Source organism: Rhincodon typus, chromosome 20 (assembly GCF_021869965.1).
Source record: "Rhincodon typus isolate 14 chromosome 20, sRhiTyp1.1, whole genome shotgun sequence".
Taxonomy (NCBI): Eukaryota; Metazoa; Chordata; class Chondrichthyes; order Orectolobiformes; family Rhincodontidae; genus Rhincodon; species Rhincodon typus.
Window position 1 is genome coordinate 49,381,448 of NC_063351.1, and position 23,752 is coordinate 49,405,199.

General features: G+C 40.8%; 1 protein-coding gene across 1 annotated transcript in view; it reads left to right on the forward strand.

Moving 5' to 3' along the window:
• LOC109933504 (VPS10 domain-containing receptor SorCS1-like) overlaps positions 1-23,752 on the forward strand; it is a 998,692-nt gene that overhangs the window by 365,344 nt on the left and 609,596 nt on the right. The window contains exon 2 of the mRNA XM_048609233.1: positions 10,157-10,224. Within this exon, the coding sequence (XP_048465190.1) occupies positions 10,157-10,224 (68 nt within the window). The remainder of the gene's footprint in view (positions 1-10,156; positions 10,225-23,752) is intronic.

Consider the following 23,752-nt stretch of genomic DNA (forward strand, 5'->3'; position numbering starts at 1 on the left):
TAGTGGGGTGGAATGTGAGTCTGTAGTGGGCTGTGGTGGGGTGGAATATTGATCTGTAGCAGGCTGGCTGCTCCTCAGAATGCACAGAGTGTCTATGCTCAGGAATAGGAAGCTGACCCAGGATTGTCCTCACAGCTCCCTGGGAACCTTTTTGCTGTTTAAGAGGAATCTATGCAGAACACGTTGAACGTGGGAATACAAGGGGATTAGTGACATTTAGAATTGTAAGTGGGGGAAGCTATATTGTTTCAAAAGTTCACAGGCTATGGAGCTGTGTTGATGAAGCTTCTCAATGTGGATATATTATTAATGCTGCTGCATAAATGAGGTTATTAGCTACAAATCACGCAGCTGAGAGCCTCAATGAAACAGCCCCACTGAAGCTGAAAGCATCTTTTTCAGCGCTCCATAATAAATACCAACAATGTTGGTAACAATTTGCAGGTTTAACTGTATTTGTGGAGAGATCTTGCATCAGAAACAAAATCTTTCCAAACATGAGTAGAAGTTTTTCCACAGTTATCTGTGAAAGTAATTTCTTGCCCGAGGTAACCTGGCATGCTACTGACATGCCAAGATGGTTAATGTTTGGAATCTTTAGAATAGACTGGCCAAAAGTATTCTGGCAATCAGAGATCTGCCCTGTCACCTCAGGGAGGGCCTACGGTTTGAAGCTTGTATAGTGACATCTCCAAAAGCAAGCAGTGGCTTTCCTTGCAAAATGTTGGTTTTTGAAGCACCTTTCAAAGATTCAATGCAAGTTTTTTTAATCATTCAGTCAATGTTGGTGTTATTGGTTTGGTCACAGCATAATCAGAGAGGCAGAAGGAGGTTTCAAATAAATGTTAAGTGAAAGGGAATTGTACACTGGGGCATGAAATTGAGGCAGTGAGTAAATGCTGGAGGGTGAAGTGGGCTGCAGGGTTACCATCACCAGGGAGCAGCATGGCAATGTCTTCTTTGAGCCTTTTGGACAGCAAGGGTGAAGGCTGAAGTAATCCTATTCGCTGGCAGTGTCAGTAGCAGTTTGTCTATGGTTGGTTAACAGCTACAGCCTTTGATCACCCCGTGTCAAATTGGAGCTGTAGTGCATGCGGGTCCTTCAGCCCATCTGTCTGGATGGAGCACTGATGTTATTTGTAGCTGGGAAGGCAATAGAGGGTAAGCACAGTCATCCTGTGATGTAATCCATTCCTCCTACAGACCTCTCAGTAGTCCAGACCTTCATCTCCTTCCCACCCACCACTCCACCAACAATTGTTCTTAAATCAACAAATCCCTATAGTGTGGAAGCAGGCCATTCAGCCCATCGAGTCTACACTGACCCTTTGAAGAGCATACCACCATTTCCCATGGCCAATCCACCTAACCTACAAATCTTTGGACTGTGGGAGGAAACCCACGCAGACACGGGAAGAATGTGCAAACTCCACACAGACAGTCACCTGAGAGTAGAATCGAACCCAGGTCTTTAGCACTGTGAGGCAGTAGTGCTAACTACTGAGCCACCATGCCACCCAACTAAATATGGTAATTTCCAATCATGCTAGAGCCAGAAACTGGGGACAAAATATAACCCATAACTGGTAAGTCCATCTTCCTCTCTTAGTCACCCGTCAATAAGCCCAATATTGTAGATGTGTCTGGATTTGATGTTGCAGCTGGGAAATAGTGTGGACATGATTTAAATTTTATTTCACTTCTTTCTGACTGTATGCTCCTGCAGCATTGATTTCTCCAATTGGAACAAGCATCTTGCATGTTTTGAATAGATATTGAGCAGCATAGTAACAGGAGTCCATTGGTTCTTGCTTTCCATTTTATCACAATTGCGCCCACTGGTGGAGGATGATGAAGCATCACATCCTCATCCCACAGTAAATCCAAATGTTCAATCAGTGGATTGAAACACAGTAACGTAAAACAAAGAACTGTGGATGTTGGAAGTCTGTAACAAACAGGAAGAGAAATTTCTGGAGAAACTCAGCAGGTTTGGCAGCATCTGTGGAAGGAAAGCAGAGTTAATGTTTGGAGTACAATGACCCTTCTTCAGAATTGGTTCCAAATAAAGATCAAAATGCAGTGTTGCTTCACACAGTAATGCAATACCAGTGCTCCTGAAACCTATAGGTATGCTTCAGAGTACTTAAGGCAATGAATCAAATGTCACAGTTGAATTTTTACAATACAACAGGGTTAGAAACAAGTTGCTTTCCAATTCATCATCTATATCACTTTCTGCATGAGGAACCACTTTACAAAACATTTTCAATAACTTTCCTCCTTTTACTTCAATTCATTGTATTGAATGCACCTCAACGGTGCCAATTGTCAAGGAACTATGCTAGAAAAGTACTGTTGATGGTTCTCCTTTCAGGACCATTTGAAAGCCATTAATCTATTCAGCACTGATGACATGGTTCATGTCCCTGGTTCACAATGCATACATATACGGAGAGCATACATGTAACATAAGGAAGGAACACAACACAGTCATGTGCTGAAACAACACTCCAGCTGCCTGGATCACTCTGGTGGAGCCTTGCAGTACTTGGATGAATGGCTGTAAGGATTCACAATAGAACATAGAACAGTATAACACAGTACAGGCCCTTTGGCCCACGATGTTGTGCCGACCTATTATCCTACTAAGATCAAACTACCCTGCATACCCTACATTTTACTCTACTCCGTGTGCCTATCCAAGAGTCGCTTAAAAATCTCTAAAGTATCTGACTCCACTACCACTGCTGGCAGCGCATTCCACACACCCACCACTCTCTGTGTAAAGACAATTGTCTGCTGCATGGTGCATAACCAATACACAATGGGATCTCAGCTCTTTTTAGCTGCTGTGCAGGCACTAGCAGCAGGAGGAGCAAGAGGAATGGACTGACAATGTTACTGCCAGTAAATGGCTACTTTGACAATACTAACAGCAAACGCAAACCCCTTCCCTGTTCAGCAATAATCTAAGAAATCCATTTCCCTCTGTCATTGACCATTCCTGTGACCACTCAACCATAAGGAAAAATGAAAAGTCCCCATCAGGTGAGTATTCCAATCGGCGCTCCCTTGAATTTCCTCTCTGGCTACACAGAACTCTGAGCCCTGTGTGCGACAGCAATGTCTGGAACTGGAAGTTGACACCCACAATCAATATGCTGACTCCAATCACAGTGTGTATGACCTTGGAGTAGCTGGACACAGACCCTGTGCAGCTTAGAGGGAATATTGATGCTACCAAATTTACAAATCAAGAATGGCAGATATAGCCTTGTGGAATCCCTTTATCTCTACCTTCAATTATGCTTCTGACTACCCCACGAAAGGGTGCCCAAGAAGATGATTAAATAGAGAACAGGAATGGTGAATGAAAACTAGTGAGGATTCTAAATGCCTCTTTAGGGATTTGAAAAGAAAAAGTTTAACGAGGATGCAGAAGTCGAACGATTACAGCTGAGGGCAAGGCAATGGATAGTGGAGAAGAGGGAAATAGCGGAGAAATGATAGGGGTCCATGACATCTCTTTTCATGTCTGTTTTCATAGAATTTGGAGGCGATCTCATTGAGGTACATAAGATGCTCAAAGGGATTGAAAAAAGTCAACATAGAGGGGATGTTTCCTCAAGTGGGGCAATCTAAGATGAGAGGTCATAGTTTTAAAGTAAGAGGTAGCAGATTTAAAACAGATGAGAAATTACCTCTCTCAAAGGGTCATGAATCTGTGGAATTCACTCCCCCAGAGTTTGGTGGATACTGGGGCGTTAAGTAAATTTAAGGAAGAGATGGACAGATTTTTAATTAGTAATGGGGTTGAAGGGTTATGGAGAATGGGCAGGGAAGTGGAGGTGAGGCCAAGATGAGATCAGCAAGATCGTATTGAATGCTGGAGCAGGCTCAAGGGGCTGAATATCCTATTCCTGCTCCTAGTTCTTACATTCTTAAGATTTAGAAAGTCTTCCAGAAATAAAAGGTACAGTGATTCTGATGAGGTCAGCCAGCTGGACATTTTAGAATATGAGTTCCTCTGTTAGGGATGTTAATTTGGCTCAGTAAGGGAACCCTGGCTGACAGACAAAAGGGGGAGTGTCAGAGATGCTGACACTCTGAGAGCTGACTCTGTATAATGTAATACTATAGTCAAGGACTGTTCATATGTAAATAAACGGTGACTGATGAGGGAATACTGGCCACTGTGAAGTTATTTTACAAAGGGACCAAGGGATTTGTGAAACTGAGGGACAAAACAAAATTAAGATTGGCAAAGAAATAGTACTTGAAATGTTAATTGCATTGAATATTGAAAAATCTCTAAGACCAGATAAGCTTCATGTGAGAGAATAGATGGAAAAAGAGACAGTGCATAAATTAATGTTTATCTTTCAGAATTCCATAGGTTCTGGAAATGATCCACCGACTGGAAATAAGCAAATGTAACCTCACTATTTAAGAAAGGAGAAAATGGAAAAATGGAGAATCGAGGACCACAGAGTTGACGTCAACAGTAGGGAAGATGTTAGAATTTATTACACAGGATGTGGTAGCAGGTCATTGATTTGATTTGATTTATTTATTTATGTCAAGCGTATTTTGTTACAAAATGCAGTGAAAAGTGTTGTACCGTGTTGCTGCTCTCCAACACAAACTTAAAACACAGAAAAATAAACCAAAGTACAGAATATAAAGGCAGAAAAATAAAGAAATAAAGAAATAGTGCTCAATTTTGCCATCCTTCTTGTGCTCTGCCATAGGCCATTTGCCTCGTGGCCAGACACAAGTTCCCTTCAGTGCACCACCATTGCTGGAAAGCAAGTCCCCACTCTACAGCATCACCTTGCCTTCACTGACTCCCTTGTCACTATGAGTCCTCAGTGGACCTTGCCAATGAAGATGCCACTGATGCTGCCAGGTACGGTGCCAGCCCAAACCCATCTCTGCCACTGCTATGAGTGCGCTTCGGGACCACCTCACCAAAGCAGCCGCTGGGTAACATGCTGGACCCAAACTTATCTCTGCTGTCACCTTTGTGAATCTGCACTGGATGCAGACATCGCCTGGAACCCAAACCCACTTGTGCAACATTGGCCTTGCGTCGGCGCTAGGATCGCCTCGATGATGCAGAAGCCGCTGAGAACCCGAACTGGAATCTGATGTCCCCGGCATAAGTCCCCACTGCTGGGCCTACTCGCCAACTTCCGATGCCTTTGCCACAACTGAGCTCTTTAACAGGAGGTAACTAAAATAGAGGAGAAAACACAAAGGGAAAAAAACGAGAAAACAGAGAGAGAAAGAAATAGAATTTAGAATTTCAAATTTAGAAAAGAACGGTACAATCAGGCAGAGTCAATATAGATTGATGAGCATAAAATCATGTTTGACTAACATGTTTTAGTTTTGGAGGATATTACATGTAACATTAATAAAGACGAGCTAGTAACTTTTCAGAAGGCTTTCAATAAGGGCACACAGGCAGTGAGTAAATGAAAATGGAGTGCACGTGGTTGGAAGACATATCTTTGTATGGATTGAGAATTAGTTTACAGATGGCAGTCATACAGTACGGATGAACAGATCATTCTCAGGATGGCAGACTGTTACTATTAGGATATTGCAAAGATCTGTGCTCGGTCCACAGCTACTCAAAAAGTCTACAGAAACAATTTGCATATGGGGACGAATTATAATATTTCCTGATCTACTGAAGACACCAAACGGGGTGGGAAAATAAGTTCTGAGGAGGATGTAAAGAGACATCAAAAGGACATGGACAGGCTAAGTGAATGGGCTCATATATGGCAGATGGAATATAATATGATCAAGTGAAAACTTATTTGCTTTAGTTGAATCAAAAAGAAACAGAAATGTGGAATATTTCTTATATGGTGGGAGGTTATCAAGTCTGGGTATTCAAAGGGACCCGAGTGTCCTTGTCCATCAGTCACTAAAATTTAGCATGCGGTTACAGCAGGCAGTTATGAAGACAAACGGTATGTTGGCTTTTGTCTCATAGGATTTGACTACAGGAGTAAAGTTGTCTTGCAACAGTCGCATAGAGACTTGGTCAGACCTCACCTGGAGTGTTATGTGTGGTTTTGGTTTATTCACGAGAATAAACGCTTGGGTGGTGGGATAGTTTTTAGGAGGAAAGGTCGAGGAAACTACATCAGTATTCCCTATATTTTTAAAGAATGAGGGCTAAACCCATTGAGACTGACAAAATGATACCAGGACATGTCAGGACGGATGTAGATTGGATGTTTCCTCGAGCTGGAAATCAGAAACCCGGAGGCATAATCTCAGAGTAAGGGCAGGTTATTTAAGACTGAAATGAGGAGGAATTTCTTCATTTAGCAGGTGGTAAAAATGTGGAAATCTCCAATGCAGAGAGCTATGGAAGCTCAACGATTGAGCACCTTCACGACTAAAATGGATAGATTTATGGAAACTAGTGACGTCAAGTGATGTGGAGATATTGCGCAAAAGTGGCTTTAACACAAATGATCAGCCATGATTGTAATGAATGGCAAAGCATGCTCAATGGGCTGAATGGCTTAACTCTGTTCTCTGTTTGTTTATTTTCCTGTTCTTGTACCCATTTCAGCTTTTGGATATCTGAAGGGTGGAAGACATTGGAGTGAATTGAGTAGAAGCAAGATATACATGCTTACCTTTCTGCAGCTCACAAATCTGAGGAGATTTTAGAATGGGGAGCAAGTGGGATAAGATAAAGAACATAAGGAATGAGGAACTCATTGTCTTCAATGGCTTCAGTCACATAGTCATCCCTGCCCACAACAGGTCCACTCCCGTTGCCTTGTGTTACACACCAATTTGTCATTCAAGGGGGAGGGTAGTACTTCAGTGAATGTGTTTTGAATGATGCGGTTGTCATGATGGAATAGCACAGAGTCTGCCAAGCTCTGGGATGTGTGACTAAGACTTGCTCCAGTATATGAAGGTGAGATGAAGCACTGAACGAGTAGTGATTAATAGAGATTATTGCTGGTTCAGTGATGGAAATGTGGTGCATCGACCAGCAAGTGCAGCTTATGGGGTTTGGCTATTTTTTAAAATTCTCTCATAGGACCTGGGCATTACTGGCTGGGCAGCCAATTATTGCCCATCACTAATTGCTCAGAGAGTGGTTCAGAGTCAAACACTTTGCTGTGGGTCTGGAGTCACATGTAGGCCAGACCAGGTAAGGATGGCAGTTTCCTTCGCTGAAGAACATTAGTGAGCCAGATGGGCTTTTCCAACAACTGAGATTCCAGATTTTTATTGACTTCAAATTTCGCTATTTGCCATGGTGGGATTTTTACTTGGGTTCCCAGAACTTGGGTCTCTGGAATAATCATCTATTGATAATATCACAAAGCCATCACCTCCCCCTAAGATATGAGAATACACGATATAAGGTAACTTAACTTTTTGCAACAGTACTGCTTCAGTCAGAAGGTACCAATGCTTTCAGTGGTGCCATATGGCTTAAGGGTTGCTAGCCTCACGCAAATCTGGGCCTTCCGCTGCAGTCAGTCAAACGCATATTTATTGCTGCCTGTGATCATGCAAATTAGCAGTAGCACAAAGTTGGCATGCTATCTGCTTTGGAGGTAGGGGCCATGGGTGTAATATAGATTGTGATCCCATTTTCTGCAATCAAATTTTGCCTGGAAAGAAATTTCAGAAGCAGGGAAATGTCAGCAATCCTGTCCTCCTGTAAAAAGGTTAACTGTATCAACTCATCTCCATTGCTTGACTTTGAGATTCCCTGAGTGGCTGGGCCTTTGTTAATAGTGTTGATTCTCTGTCTCCAATGCTTTGTTGTTTTGAAGACACTTTGATCCATGTCTCTCCAGAGAGATGTCTACCACGTGTCCTGTACTTGGTTTCATTATGTTTGCCCTGTAGTACACAGTATGACACTTTTACAGACAGCTTTTTAGAGATAAATATTTAATGGAAAGTGCCTTTTCCTGTGTCTCTAATGTCCTACATTCTTTGGCAAGATACAAGTTACAGTAGCAATATGCAGAATTGACTATGAGTTTGAGCATATGCAATCAGGTTAAAAAAAAACAATCTTCATTACTGGAACCTTTTAACATATGTATTTATTTACAGAAGCTTTTCTTTTAAATGAACCGATTATATAGTTTGCATCAACAGGTTTACGTACGTGACAGATTATGTAATGTCGGCTCAGTATAATGTCATTTGAGGTGCACTTAGAGAAGAGGTATCATATTACCCCCAATTGACAGTGGAACTGCAGTGAAGCTAAGTTTAAAATGATCCCCAAGCTTCGTGCTTTTTAATAGACTGCAGCGACTCGGTTGAACGTAGTGATCTTTTAAACTTTAATTCAGTTGAGATCTGCCTGCTCTCTCTTGACATGGTGACAACATCCTCACTTATAAGTCAATGTCATGGGTTCAAAGAACCACTCTAGGGATCTGAGCACATAATTTAGGCTGAAACTTGTGTGCAGTAATGTCAGGAAACCTGCGCTATTTATGAGATGTTAAACTGAGGTTTTAAGGTGAATACAAAGAAACATTAAAATTGATTTTGATGTGAAAAAGTGAGAAAGTGAACCCTCATCTCATCTGGCTGCTTATTTCTATGTTTTGAGTGAATATGAGAAGATCCAGTAACACTATCGAAAAATCAGGGAGTATCCCAAACATTATTCCACAATGAACTAAGACAGCAGGAGAAAACAAACGAATGGCCACTTCTTTATCTCATGGGGAATCTTTGCCCATTTATTGTGCTTTACACATCTGCAGGACATCCAATAGCACTTTACAGCTGGGGAAGCATTTTTGATATAGAGTGACTGTTGTAAAAAATGCAGCAGCTGATTTGCACTGAGCAAGTTCCCACAGACAGTAATACGGAGCAAATAATTGATTTTGAAGATCATCATCAAATCCCTCCCATGTGGAAACAGGTCATTCAACCTGTCAATTCCACACCAACCCCTCGAAGATCATCCCGCCCAGACCTACCCCGTCCCTGTATTTCCCATAGCTAACTCACCCAGCCTGCACATCCCTTGGACACTATGTGCAATTTAGCATGGCCAATCCACCCTAACCTGCACATCTTTGGAACTGTGGGAAGAAACCGAAGCTAACGCAGGGACATGGGGAGAATGTGCAGACTCCACACAGACATGCCCAAGGGTTGAATTAAACCCAGGATCCTGGCGCTGTGAGGCAGTAGTGCAAACAACTGAGCCACTGTGCTGTCTTTGTTGGATAAATATTGATCAGGACACATGATGTAATTACCTTGTTCTTCTTCAAAATAATATGGATCTCTTGTGTCCAGCGTGGATGGTACATTGGGCCTAGATTTTAATTTTTCATCTGAAAGACTATGTCCCTGACAGCTCAGTCAATTTGCGCTCTGTTCTCCTAAGTGGGACTTGAACTCAAATGTCTGAATCAGAAAATAAAAGCTACCAAGTGAACCATAGCTAGGACAGCAAGAGTCATGGCATTTCAAAGTCATTAGTTAGATGAAATGCTTTCACATAAATAAGTGTAAGTAATTTATTGTTAGAAAAAGAAATAAGCATTTGGATCAAAGCTGGAAACACATGATGAATTATTATGGAACATTATTTTCCTCGTCTTGTGTCCCAGTAAACAAGTCTGAGAGATAGAAATGACTGCAGATGCTGGAAGTGAGAGTCGATAAAATGTGGAGCTGAGGAATACAGCAGGTCAGACAGAATCTGAGGAGCAGGAAAGTCGATGCTCTGGATTTAGACCCTTCACCAGGTTCTGATGTAGGATCCAGATCTGAAACATCGACTTTCCTGCTCCTCAGATAATCCATAGAAATCTGATGGTGGTTTTTAGGATATTGTGATGCATAAAATCAGAAACAACTGTTTTCTCACTAGTTGGGAACCCAGTAAAGTAGAGATATTTTCTGACTATAATCAGCATAGCTATAGAGAATACAATCTAAAGCACTTCTTTTGTAGACTACAATGAATGTTTTAATTGTTGGACTTCTTGGAATTAATTTTTCTATCTTAATGTTCTTTGCAACAAGCAATACATTATCCAATGAGTCATGCCCGTTGCATTGGTGATGGCAAATGTTTGAAGTCTAATTCTAATCTTCTCTCTTTCAGGTGATTCTAATCCTTACAAAGTTGTATGACTACAACCTTGGGAGCGTGACAGAAAGCTCACTTTGGAGGTAAGCGGATGTGAAAGGGCAAAAACACAGCATGCTAGTGAATTCACCGGGAGCAGATGTTCATTGCTTAATCTAGTGTGAAATATTAAGGAGACAGAGACAGCTTGTGGTTTTCCTGAAGCATTAAGTAGAGCAACTTCTTGTGTCTTTCAACTGCAACTGGTGTGTTGGAACTGAATTAATGAGATTCAAACAGTGCAGAGATTGTCACTGAGAAAGTGTTTCTTATATCCATTGGTATCAAAAATGTGACTGCAGTGATAAAGCATAAGATATGTTGATGTGAGAATCATTCAAAGTGATGGCTTACAGCAAGCAATGTTTTGTAAAATTTGTAAAATTTTTCATGGAAAAATACTGACAAAACCGGTGATTAAGCATAATGTGGCTTTATTAGTGTTCTATCTGTACCATGCATACAGTCATGTGTCACCCAAATATTGGAGATGCCAATCAAAAGTCTGAAAGGAATAGGGGTGTTAGCATCTGCCTGATAGTAAGACACAAAATTCTGCAAACAATGCCTCATTGTCAAAGAGGGTGGTGCATAATGGTTTGAACTGCTAGAGGAAGTGGTAGATGTTACAGCAATTAGGAGACATTTGGACAGGTACATGGATAACGAAAAGTTTGGAGGGATATGGGTCAAATGCAGGAAAGTGGGACTAGTTTATTTTGGGAAACTTGGTCAACATGGACGAGTTGGGTGGAAGGGTCTGTTTCCATGTTGTATAACTCTATAAGTACTGCTACAGTAGACTGATCTGAAGTGTTATATATGCTGTGAACAAACCAATACTGGCAACAGTGTGGCCAAATGTGTAGGTTGAATATAATACAATTGTAGCCCTGATGTAGAGTATTGAACATCACTGTCTCTCCTTATTTCACAGGACAATAGGTTGTGATGGCATTAATACTCAAACATATGAGTTTGATGAATAGTAATTATTATTACAGGACTCAAAGAAGTTCCAGTTGTAATTCATTGTATCTGCATGTCCTGAGTTGGATTAAAAGGTGAAAATTAATTCAAAATTTGATTGTTTGGTCCACATAAAAAAGATTGTTTAATGCACCTGTTAAAATATCCCTGGTGAAGATGTTAAATATCTGTACGCTAACATTATTAACAGTGAGTTCCACCTTCCACTAAACAAAAAATGCTTAAAATGTAAATCTTTGACTGAATGAACTAAAATCTTAACCCTGAAGATGTCTACAGTTGCAGGACAGTTATACCAAATGGAAAGTTAAAGGTGTGGAAGATTTTTTTAAGGCAGTGGGCTTCATGATATTTTCCCTTTTGCAGCATTGTGTAAACATTGGCACCTACTTGTAGCATAGTACCAGAGGACCACTTTCTCATGAGACAGAGAAAGACAACGGGTGGTGGTTTAATTTGTGGGTCACCATGCCTCAGGTGAGGGGCGAGATTGAGAAGAAGAGTCATTCATGCTAACCTCAGCCAGTGTGGGAATTGAACGCATGCCGTTGGTGTTATTCAGTATCACAAAACAACCAACCCATCTAACCAACATCACAAATTGTTTACATGATAAGTTTGGGTCATGGGGAGAGGGTTTGGGCGACATAGTGTGGTTCATGCAATGATCCACGAGCCACGGGACAGAAAACCTGTTCTTACATCGGCAACTAGAAATAAAAGGCACTGTATATCAAGTACTGATCGATGTCGGGAAAGTAGGACACACTTGCATGGATCTACAATCATTAACAGAGTCTTTTTTTACAAAACATTTTAAACTGGACCCTTAAGCGATCCCAAGGCAAGCAATTGGCCTAGTTTGAGATGCACTTGGCAAACAGTAATAATATCTCATGCCTGGTGCTCATCACTGGACATCACTTTTATTACAATTGTGTCACACATACCTGTTCTGTCAATTGCATTGCAAATATTAAAGATAAACAGGTGGAGGGTATGGATTGATTAAATATTTTGAGAACATGTAAACAGGAACTGGTAACAGCTCTTGTGGTTCTTTGGTTAACCAGTTAAGTAGTCAATTTCATTACTCAAAACAGGAACTGCTGGGACACTGGCTTGGCAAGTTGGAAGCAGACAGATTTAAATTTTGCTTCGTCTTCTGTATATCTATTCCTGAAGGCATATCGAACCCACAGCACTGCAGCTGTGGGGTAAGGACATAGCTCTCAAATTCAGCCCAGCCAGAACAGAGAATGAAACACATGCCTTTGTCACAAATCTGATCCACATCAGCCATCCAACATGCACTTTGCACTAAATCTCATATGCTAGAAGCGATGAATAGTCATAGTACCCACCACATGACTGACCAGAAATCTATCCCACTGTCATTGGTTGCCAGGGCTATGTGTTGGAAAGACTTACAAGTTGATTCTCTGCCTAGTTGGAGACATTATGAACATGCTTCCTTTCACCACAAAGTCCTGGATTAGGACTTCAACCCAGAACTTTTGGCTCAGAAGGAGGCAGGAGCACGACCCACTGCACGATAAGAACTGCTTGCTTAGTGCTGCATTCTATAAATAAAATAATTCTGAAGCAATAGATTTGTGTCTTGTTTCATTCATTGCCATCTGGATTGGGACACGGCTATCAATAATCTAATGACCTTTCTTCATACTGTGGTACAGACTCATCCTTACTTCATGTGTTTTAGCAATACTCTGATCAAGATATTTATGCAGCTTAATTGTGCCAATGAAAAGTCATCATACTCATCATATATATCATATATCCCAAGGCTAGCAATTGGTCCAGTTTGTGAAACACTTGGCGAACAGTAATTATATAATACGTCTCGGTGCTCTTCACTGGACATCACTTTATATACATTTACTGTAAATATAATATATGACATGTCAAAAATGTGTTTCCTTATGAGGAATAGACTACTGAACAGTGTAACTAAAGCAGCCATATAGCTCCTTTACAACAATATAGCTAAACCTGTAGAGTACAATCCAGAAAATATCATGCTTAAGCCTTAAAATTTTCTGGTCAGATTATTCTTGTGGAGCCCACAAAAGTGGAAGATTCAAACCCTGGCAGAGAAATAGCAGCTATTTCCTTGTGACAGTCAATTAAGTTGACAGAAAAGACACTGAACCTCTAGATCCATTTGCTTTGAAAAGAGATAATTGAGATAGGGGTTTGCAGAGGTATGTAAGGTGCTGGCTTCTGATGAAGAGTCACTGAATTCAAAACATTAACTCTGCTTTCTCTCCACAGATGCTGACAGACCTGCTGAGTTTCTCCAGGAATTTCTGCTTTTGTTTCAGATTTCTAGCATGTGCAGTTCTTTATTTTTATTTTAGTGTAAGGTATTTGTTGTGTAGAAAAGTAAATAAAGGTGTACCATGATAAATCAAGGATACACAAACTAAACTAGTGAAAGATGAGTTTAGGGTGGAGGTCAGGAAGAGCTGGTTTAGGCAGAACCTATTGCATTTCTTGCCAAATCAGTGAGCTAAACTGAATTAAACGATGCTTCACCTGGATTTAACTTGTGCTCATGTGAAAAGCCCAGTGGAGTATCTTACCAGGAATCACCAGAGGACCAGCAAAGTCCATAATGTATGATGTGGATTGTTATTAGTGCATTTGTAATCTCCACAGATCAGCAATCAAGCAGCATGATCTTTCTTACCAATATCCAAAGATATGGAAAGATTTGCAGGTTAGGGGGAATTGGCCAAGCTAAATTGCCCATAGTGACCAGGGATGTGCAGGCTAGGTGGGTTAGCCATGGGAAAATAAAGGTTACATGGATAGGGTAAGGAGGTGTGTCTGGGTGGGATGCTCTTCTGAGGGGCAGTATGGACTCGAAGGGCCGAATGGTCTGCTTCCACACTGTAAGGATTCTGTGATTCTTTGACTACCCAATGAAAAATGCTTTCTGCACTGTTCACGCTGCTTGTCTGTGCAAATCGATTCAGTTTTTCAAAAGAGGTCTATGAGACAGACCAAGCTTTTACACTCAGGTGAAATTTGGTCCTTTTTGTCACTGCTGACAGTATTAGCAGGAACAATATAAGGTATTTCAGAGCAAAATAAAAGCACATTTGATTATGTACAAATTTTTTCAAAATTATGTCAGCCCAGTAATAATCCTCAGCAGATCTGACCAACATCCGTGGAGAGAAAGCAGAATTAAAGTTTTGAGTCCAGTGACATTCTGTCAGAATGGTTCTTAAGAAAGGCTTGATTCTGAAGAAAGGTCATTGGACCTGAAACATTAACTCTGATTCTCTCTCCATACCTTCTTTGCAGCCGTAACTTTGTATCCCTCACTCTGATCTATCATCTTGTGATCTTTGTATGTTAAGATCTGCCTGTACTGCACACAAAACAAAACTTTTCACTCTACTTTGGTACATGAGACAATAATAAATCAATTCAAATCAAGTCAAATGTTGCCAAACCTGCTGAGTCACTCCAGCAATTTCTGTTTTTGTTTCAGATGTCCAGCATTGTCAGTTCTTTGTTTTATCTCATTCCCGTACTATTCCTGTTAGCCAAAACAGCTAAGAAGCTTCACCAACATACTTTCTCAACTGCAACTCATACTGAATGAACAGTGTTTCCTATAGTATGCGAAAAGTGTACCAAGAGAGTAAGTTTATTTTGCAAGTGTATGTTAAAAAGTGGTTATGGAATGTAAAATTCATGCAAGGGGGGAGTTGGGACATAAGAATAAATAAAATTCATGGCAGCTGTTTCAGTCTGTGTTCTCAAACAGTGTAACACACTTCGCATTGTCCAGTAGCAGTACAGTAAGGTGTCTGACTCAGCATCTGCTGGTATTTCCCATCCAATTTCCAATCTGCTGACATTCACTCAATTTGCATCATACTTTACTGAGCACCACCCAATATGCTCACAAGCTACCATCCAATTCCCAAGTTGCCAGCTCCTGCCTAAATCTAGATCTGACCTTGCCGGTGGTGCCCCAGTGCTAACTTGTGGTGGTATGGCCACATTTCCTTTAAGACAAGGAAAAAGAGAGGAACTGGTAAAAAAAATAGCAGCAGATGGCCAGAGGAGCAAAGGAGTGGAGAACGCAACAGAAAGTAAAGATGTGGGGGAACGAATAAAAATATTTGGGAAGACAGTGTGTTATCAGAAATTCTAGATTATGTAAGTATTTAAGATGTAGTATTCAAGAACAAATTCCAGGTTTTATTGATTGATTTGTGTGTGCACTAACAATGTTGCAACAATAAACAAGAATAATAAAACTTTGTCGACATTGTTACTGCACAGGCACCAAACTTCAGGACTTATTTATGAGTTCTTTCTGCTTAATCTTGATGGAGAGCAGTTGTTCACACTTTCTGAACACACTTATTGCTGTTCTCACCTTCTCATAGCTCTAGTGGGGCATGTGCATCTCTGTCAGTATCTTGTGAGATTCGCACATTCAGCTGTTTTGCCATCAGCACTTCATGGAAATGATTCAATCCTTTTACGCATTTTAAATGCCATTAACCTTCGTAAATGCACTTCAACTTTTCTGTCAGTTTAACACATGGCTGTAAAATTTGTCTCGCACCTGTGGATGGTAACATTTCAGTGACATGGCGTTCGGAAAAGAGTTTTGGTGCTGGTGGAATGAGTCACTGGAGATCCTCACAGATACGTTTATGAACATTGGTACTTAACTTGTAGCCCATGTTTTCCTGTGGAGGAGTGAGAAAGACATACATTTACATTGTCACATCCTCATGGATGCCAAAGCATAAGCAGCAAATTTCAATATGTTTCAATTGAAGTTCTTGTCATTGAGTAAGCTAACATAGCAACCAGTGTGCACACAGAAATATCCCACACAGAACAAATAAATCATTGAACGTTTCTCACTATTTCTGCAGGGAGGACTTTGCAACTTTTTATCCAGGGTTTAGGTAGGGTGGGTGGGCATTAAATGCAGCCCTATTCCTTTAATATTATGGAAGGATGTTAGAAGTACCATTCAACACAAATTTGACACTGAGCAACATCAGCAGAGATTGGGACATGTGACTCAGGCCTTGATCAGACTTGGGTTTTAAGGCAATCTTAAGTGAAGAGAGTAAAGTGGACTTGTTGAGAGATGTAGCAAAGGCATTTCAGACCTTAGGTTCTCAGTGGTTGAGGGCCCAGGCATGTGTTCAGGGTCTGTGATATGCAGGAAGCCATAAGTGGAGGAGCTCAGCTATATCGGACTATAGTGCAGTTGGAGCTGGTTAAAGATCCGGTTTGCTATGCCATGGATGGTGTGAAAACAGAAATGGAAATTTTGATATAAAAACGAATTAAAATTCAATTGAAATTGAAAGTGTGACCGAGAAGCAGCTAGTTTTTGACTGAGGATAAAGCAGTCGAGAAATCGTCCCTATAAACCAATAATGTGAGGACAGCTGCTGTGTATGATTGGTCTGGGTGCTCAGTTCATTCATTGACTGTGTGATACTGGGTTATTTTCTCATGATCCTCATTGCATTTTGAAGTCCTTCAAGATATAGTTGCCCTAATGCTATTGAAGGCACATGTTTAGCTGATTTATATTTCCCCCTTTTACTATCAATTCTTTCACAGGATGTGGCCAGTGCTAGCTAGGTTAGTATTTATTGTTCACCCATAACTGCCCCTGAGAACTGCCTGTTGTGGTCTTTGGAGTATAGGGGAATTCACAGAGTCATAGAGTCATACAGCACGGAAATGGGCCATTTAGTCCACCCAGTCGATGCCGAACAAAATCCCAAACTAAACTAGCCCCACCCGTCTGCTTTTGGCCCATATCCCTCCAAACCTTTCCTATTCATGTGCTCATCCAAATGTCTTTTAAACATTGTAATAGTGCCCACATCCACTACTTCATTCCACAAGTTCATTCCATTCATCATCATCAATCACTCACAAATTCCACGTCACTGGTCTTGAATTCTGTGGGTCCCTGTGTGGCTAATAAGCCTGATCCTAGAGCCCCATCTCTAACCACACGCTTGGCAGGTGTTTCCAGGAGATGGAAGTAGCCCATGGCCTTGAGATCACTGGCATTCCTTTCTCTGGTTTCTTTTCTGTATTTTGTCTTGTCAACGAGTGTTCTCAAAGAATTGTGCCCCCTCATACAGGGGCTTTCTCCAAGTTGATTTCTTCTGAACAAGGCTCTCCCATGTGCAGATATCCGTGGTGTATTTCTTGAGGGAAGCCTTCAGGGAGTCTTTGAAATGCTTCCTTTGTCCACTTCTCATTTGAGTGCCTTCCTTGAACTGGGCGAAGATGATTTGCTTTGGCTGTCGGAACCCGGGCATCCTAAGCACATGGCCAGCCCAGTGGATTTGGTTTCTGATGATCATGGGCTCGATGCTGGTGCTATTACCTGCTTCAAGGATGCTGAAGTTAGTATGCCTGTCCTCCCAGCAGATGTGGCGATTCCATCTCTGAGAGTGTTTATGGTCCTTCTCAAGGGCATTGACTTGGCGTCTTTTCATAGTTCAAGCCTCAGAGCCAAACATAAGTGTTGGGAAAGACGATTGCCTCATATACAAGGATATTGGTAAAGCACGGATGTCATGGTCATTGGAAACTCTTACCCTTAGGCATCCAAGAGCTGCACTTAAGGACTGGATGCGACGCTGAATCTTCGCATTGATGTCAGCCTTAGGTGAGAGGGGCCTTTCCAGGTAGGGGAAATGTTCCATATTTAGGAGGATTTATCTCTTGATTATTTTCTCCTGTTTGTGGCTTTTTAAAGATCTATGAACCTGAACCCTCAAGTCTCTTTGGACATCCACTGTATTTAACTTTATACCATCTAGGATGTCCCCTGATGTATCCTTTTTCAGTCCAAAATGGATAAACTCACATTTGTTTACATTGAATTCCATCTGCGCATTCACTTAGTCTATCAATATCCTTTGTAGCCATCATCTACACTGTCTACAATGCAGCCTAACTTTGAGCTATGAGCATATTTGGATTTATGACTTTCTATGCTATTATTCCAGTCGCTAATAAATAAATAACATGAATAACTGAGGCCCTGACACAGATCTTTGTGGGACACTACTAGTCACATCCTGTCAAGGTGAGTACTTACCTATTATCCCTACCTTCTGTCAGCTGCCCCTCAACCAATTTCCCAGCCATGTTGGTAATCTGCCCTCAATTCCATCTTAGTAAACAAGTTTCCTGTATGGGACTTTATAAAATGTCTTCTGGAAGCCTATATAAACAACACCCAAAGACATTTCCCTGTCCACTACCTTAGTCACCTCTTCAAAAACTTCTGTGAGGTTTCTCAGACATGACCTACCTGTCATGTATCCATGCTGACTCTCCCTGATGAGATGAAAATTTTTGAGGTGGTCAGTTACCCCACCCTTGACTATAGACTCCAACAATTTTCCCACCACAGATGTTGGGCTAACTGGTCTGTAATTCTCTGATTTACCTTCTTCACCCTTCTTAAAAAAACAGGATAATATGCAAGTTTCCAAACCAGAGGGACAACTCCTATATCTAGTGAAATTTGAACGATTATACTTGGAGTGGTTACAATGTGCTCCCCTTCTTCCTTTAACACCCTTGGATAAAAATTGTCAGATCCCAGGAATTCGTCACCATTTAATTCCATTAATTTCCTCATTACCAATGTTTGACTTTATGTTAATTTTATTCACACTTGTTCCCGAACCACTATTAATTTCCTTGGGATTTCCACTAAGTTATCCTCCTTTTTCACTATATATAGTGAAACAAATATCTGCCATTTGCAAATTGGTTGCTATGTTCCCTATAACAGTAACTTCACTTCCAAAAGTACTTGTGTTTTTGAAGATCCTGAGACCATGAGTGGAATGTAAGTATTTCTTTATTTCTTCTCTAAAATGATGAAGGCAACAGTAAACAAGGCTGTGTCTTCAGATAAACGATCTAAACATAACGTTACACTTTGTAGATGGCAGAACTAATAAAGTATCTTCAACAAAGACAAAAGCAGCAGGACTCTTATGAGACAACACACTTGGAGCTGGAGGAACACAGCAGGTGAGGCAGCATCAGAGGAGCAGGAAAGTTGATGTTTCAGGTCGGGACACTTCTTCAGAAAGCATTGAAGTGGCAATGCAAGTGGATAGGGTGGTAAAGAAGGTGTACAACATTCTTGCCTTTGTCTGTTGGAGTTTTAAAGGTAAAAGTTGACAAGGCATGTTGCAGCTCTATAAAACTTTAGTCAGGTCACATTTGGAGTATTTTGTGCAGTTCTGGTTGCCACACCATAGGAAGGAAGTGGAGGCTTTCGAGAGGGTGCAAAGACATTTACTAGGAAGTTGCCTGGGCTGGTGTGTATTAGCCATTAGGAGAGATTGGACAAACTTGGATTGTTTTTGCTGGAGCATCAAAGGCTGAGGGGTGACCAGATTGATATGTATAAAATCATGAGAGGCATGGGTAGAGTGAATAGTCAGAGTCTGTTTCCCAAGATGAAAATGTCAAAAACCAGGAGGAGCAGGTTTAAGGTGAGAGAGGAGAAGTTTGAAGGGGATGTGCAAGGCAAGTTTTTTTCACAGAGGGTGGTAGGTGCCTGGAACATGTTGCCAGGGGATGTGATAGAAGCAGAGATGATAACAGTGTTTCAGAGACATTTAGACACATGGACAGGCAGGGAATAGAAAGAAACGGACCATGTGCAGGCAGATGGGATTAGTTTAGAATGGCATCATGGTCAGCACTGACATGGTGGGCCGAAGGACCTGTTCCTGCGCTGTACTGTTCTACATTCTATGAAACTTAATTCATCATATGGGATGCTTCGAGCCAGCAGACAGCTGGAGTAACAGATCTGATGAAGAGTTACTGGAGTCAAAACGTTAACTCTGCTTTCTCCCCACAGGTGCTGCCAGATCTGCTGAGTTACACCAGAAATTTTTGTTTTTGTTTCAGATCCCCAGATTCATTTTATGATATATAGAGAGTAGACTTTTGTTCTACTAACATTACTGGGCTTGAACTCAGATCCCTGAAATAAAAAGTCAGGATTTAATCCACATCTCCTTATTGTCCTTCACTTCTTCAGTATGAAATTCTGATCTAAATGTATTTTACTTTGTGAGTTGATATCTTTATGCTGTTTCAATGTGTACTCATCTTGGCATGTACCATCTGTCAATATAACTTCTAATGACTGCTGTGTATTTTTGAGCTGAGGCTGAGCAGTACTGAGAACAGATGTGGCTCCCAGGCAATGAGTCAGCTGTCAAGTGATATGTTCATATGCCCAGATACTTTTTGCAATAAGCATTCTTAAAAGGAGCTGCTTCTTATTAAAGGGATTCAATGCATCAACACCAGGTCTTATGTTAATTTGCTATTGATGGCATCATGTCTGGATGATTTATAGAGCCACTTAGAGTATAAAATGATTACACCAACATCACCTGGTGCCCACACTTCTCAGTAACATTCAACCTAGGCTGTTTTAAATTTAAACACCCTGACAAATTCACATTGCTATAGTGGGCTCAGTTGTAGGCAGTTCAACAAGAGTGTCAAGGGAAAACACACTTAGATCAGATGTTCACATGGGATAAATCAAGAGGATAAAGAGGCATGGATTGGAAAGGCATTTCAACTGTGGCATCAGGGGCTCAGATAAAAGGTTCCTGCTGTCAGCTGGTTATAAAGATCTGATGTGAAGTTAGTTTTGACAGCTCTGTTGTGGCTGCTACATGGCACAGGTCCTCCACCACAGTAATGGCCCTAATATAGCTCTATTTGCCCATGTCACCCAGGTACGTGGAAGTATGGTTCATGTAGAAAATAGAGGGAAATAAATACATTTGATTCAACAGATTCTCGCTGAAGCTTGAGGTTAAAATAGATTGTGGGGGCAGAATGGAAGGAAATCTCACAGTATCTCATGTAAAAGTGCCCAATTATTAGACTGAATACCATTTGCAACACTAACATAACTTGCTTTGATAAAGTGACAGGTTGCTAAGTTCAGTTAACAGACAACTTGGGTGAATAAATATGCTAGCCAGCAATGCTCACATCCCAGGAATGATTTAAATATCTACTCATGCCTTTTGACATTTTTCATCACCTGCAAAAACCTGTTATTCGGCATGTTGACACTCCATGCACACCAACTTTTGACACTGTTGATTACCTGGAATTATCTTGCAATGATCTCTCTGCCTATAAATTCTGTGCCTGTGTGCATCCCTCCACTTCACCTGACAAAGGAGCAGTGTGTCAAATGCTTATGATTTCAAATAAACCTGTTGGACTATAAGGTGTAGTATGCCTTCTGACTCGATGAAATATTAAGTGTGATGTGCTCTTTATCAATCAGCAGTGACGGCTATTTACATTGCAACCAGTCATCTTGACTACCGATCCATATTGACTAAATAGTCAGAGATAGAGACAATGGTCTAGAATCTGGGCTAAGAATAATGGCACTCTGGCAACATCTGCCATTATAGTCGTGTAAAATTGACAATGACTTGTAGCATACACACACAAGGAGATAAATGCTGAAGTTCGGACGTTACAGGGTGTGCTGTTGTTGTCTTCATAGATGGAATCAACACAGAATCACTGGTCATGGATTTAAACAATTCCACCATTGTTTTGGATCTAGGACTGATAGAAAAATTACAGCTTGTGCAATTAGTGGTATTTGAGTTTTTAACAATAAATTGAGTCATAATTACTGCTGCTCAGCCTCCTACCTATGAAAACTAATTTCCCAAATGTGGACATTTGAAGATTGCAGATTTTTCATTAAAATAACTTTTTTATAATTTATACTCTGATATTTAATTTTCATCTAACTCCCACATGTAAATCCAAACTTTGTTTTCCGTGCAATGATCTAAAAATGATTTGCATTCCTGCTTTGTCATTGATGAGAATCCTTCATTCTGATTCACTGAACAGGTTACCTGGTGCCTGCACTGTTGCTGGACATCACCAATGCCCCAAAAAAGTTGCTAAATTCAAACTAACTTTCAAACTGCATTCATTTAGGTCAGAATTTCATGTCGAAGAAGTGGAGAAGGGTAACAAGATGTGCATTAAATTCAGAGACAGCAAGAACTGTCGATGCTGGAGTCAGAGATAACACATTGTGGAGCTGGAGGACCACAGCAGGCCAGGAAGCATCAGAGGAGCAGGAATGTTGGCTTGCTGTGTTCGTCCTGCTCTGCACTAGGGATTAAATTCTGACTTTTTATTTCAGGGATCGGAGCTCAATAATCTGCATTCCAGTAAAATGCTGAGTTAATCATTCCGTAGGTCAGTGGCGAAGGTTATTACTTCACCACTGACCACAAAACCTGAGCTATTGTCACTAGCAGATCTGTCTATGGTAAAAGTCAACTGAGTTAAAACTGCTTAAGAATGAGAAAATCAAGTTCATGTTTTTGTCACCTTTCAAATGAAAAAGTCAGGCTTTTAAATTCTACATTAATTCACAAGTGCCTTATCTGGGCATGAAAATGTTGGAATAAATGCACTGATCCTATGCTAAGCTTCAAGGGAGTACGGTGTAGATCAGAGACGTAGAAGTGATACTGCAATATTCTTCTCTGAGTGTGTGGGCCCACTGTGAGATCAGATGTGAAAGTACCCTGTTACCAGCTATCTCAATAACTGTCAGCCCACGCATACAGAAATTACTGTGTACTCAACAGTCTCACAAAATACTGAATCTCCCGAAGCCCAACTTCATTAAACTTTATAATTTATTTAAAGTAATATGTATGGGCTGATGAATAATTTATATGTTGTATTTCAAAGTTTTAATCTCTGTTCTCAGAGGCTTTTGTTTCAATTCCTAGCAGGTTTAACCTGCTAAATGATTGGTTCACTTTTGTTTTTAATCCTGACATGCACTGTTAACTTTCTCTCTTGATCTCCTGATACACAAGGGATCAAGGCTCCTGAACTGTTGACTACAATTCAATAGTTTACCCACATGTTTATTCTTAATGAACCAGCCCTAACTGACTGTATTGGGAGTGAGAACTGAGCACTGAGAATTCTGTTCCTAGTACACAGCCAGTTGCGGAAAGGCAGTGACCTGCAATTATTTAGTGTCTTTTACAAACTTGGAATTTTCCAGCCAATTGAATATTTTCGATCAGAAGTCAATGTTGTACAAAACACAGTGATATACTCTGTGAAGTCCTGCAGATATCAATTGGTGTATCACCTGATTAAGTTCCTTTACTGGCGTTAATTGAGGAAGAATTATTGATACCTCATGTAAAAGACAGCATCTGTGAAACTGCAGCACTCCTTCAGAACAGGGCAGAGTTTACACATCTCTCAAGTGGGGGCACAGTGAGTTACCAACTGTTGGGTTACCTTAACGTTCCAGTGCAGCATTGAAGGAGTGATGATATTCCAGTGCAGCATTAACAGAGCGATGGAATTCCAGCACAGCATTAAGGGAGGGATGGAATTGCAGTGCAGTATTGAGGGAGTGATGATATTCCAGTGCAGTATTGAGGGAGTGATGGA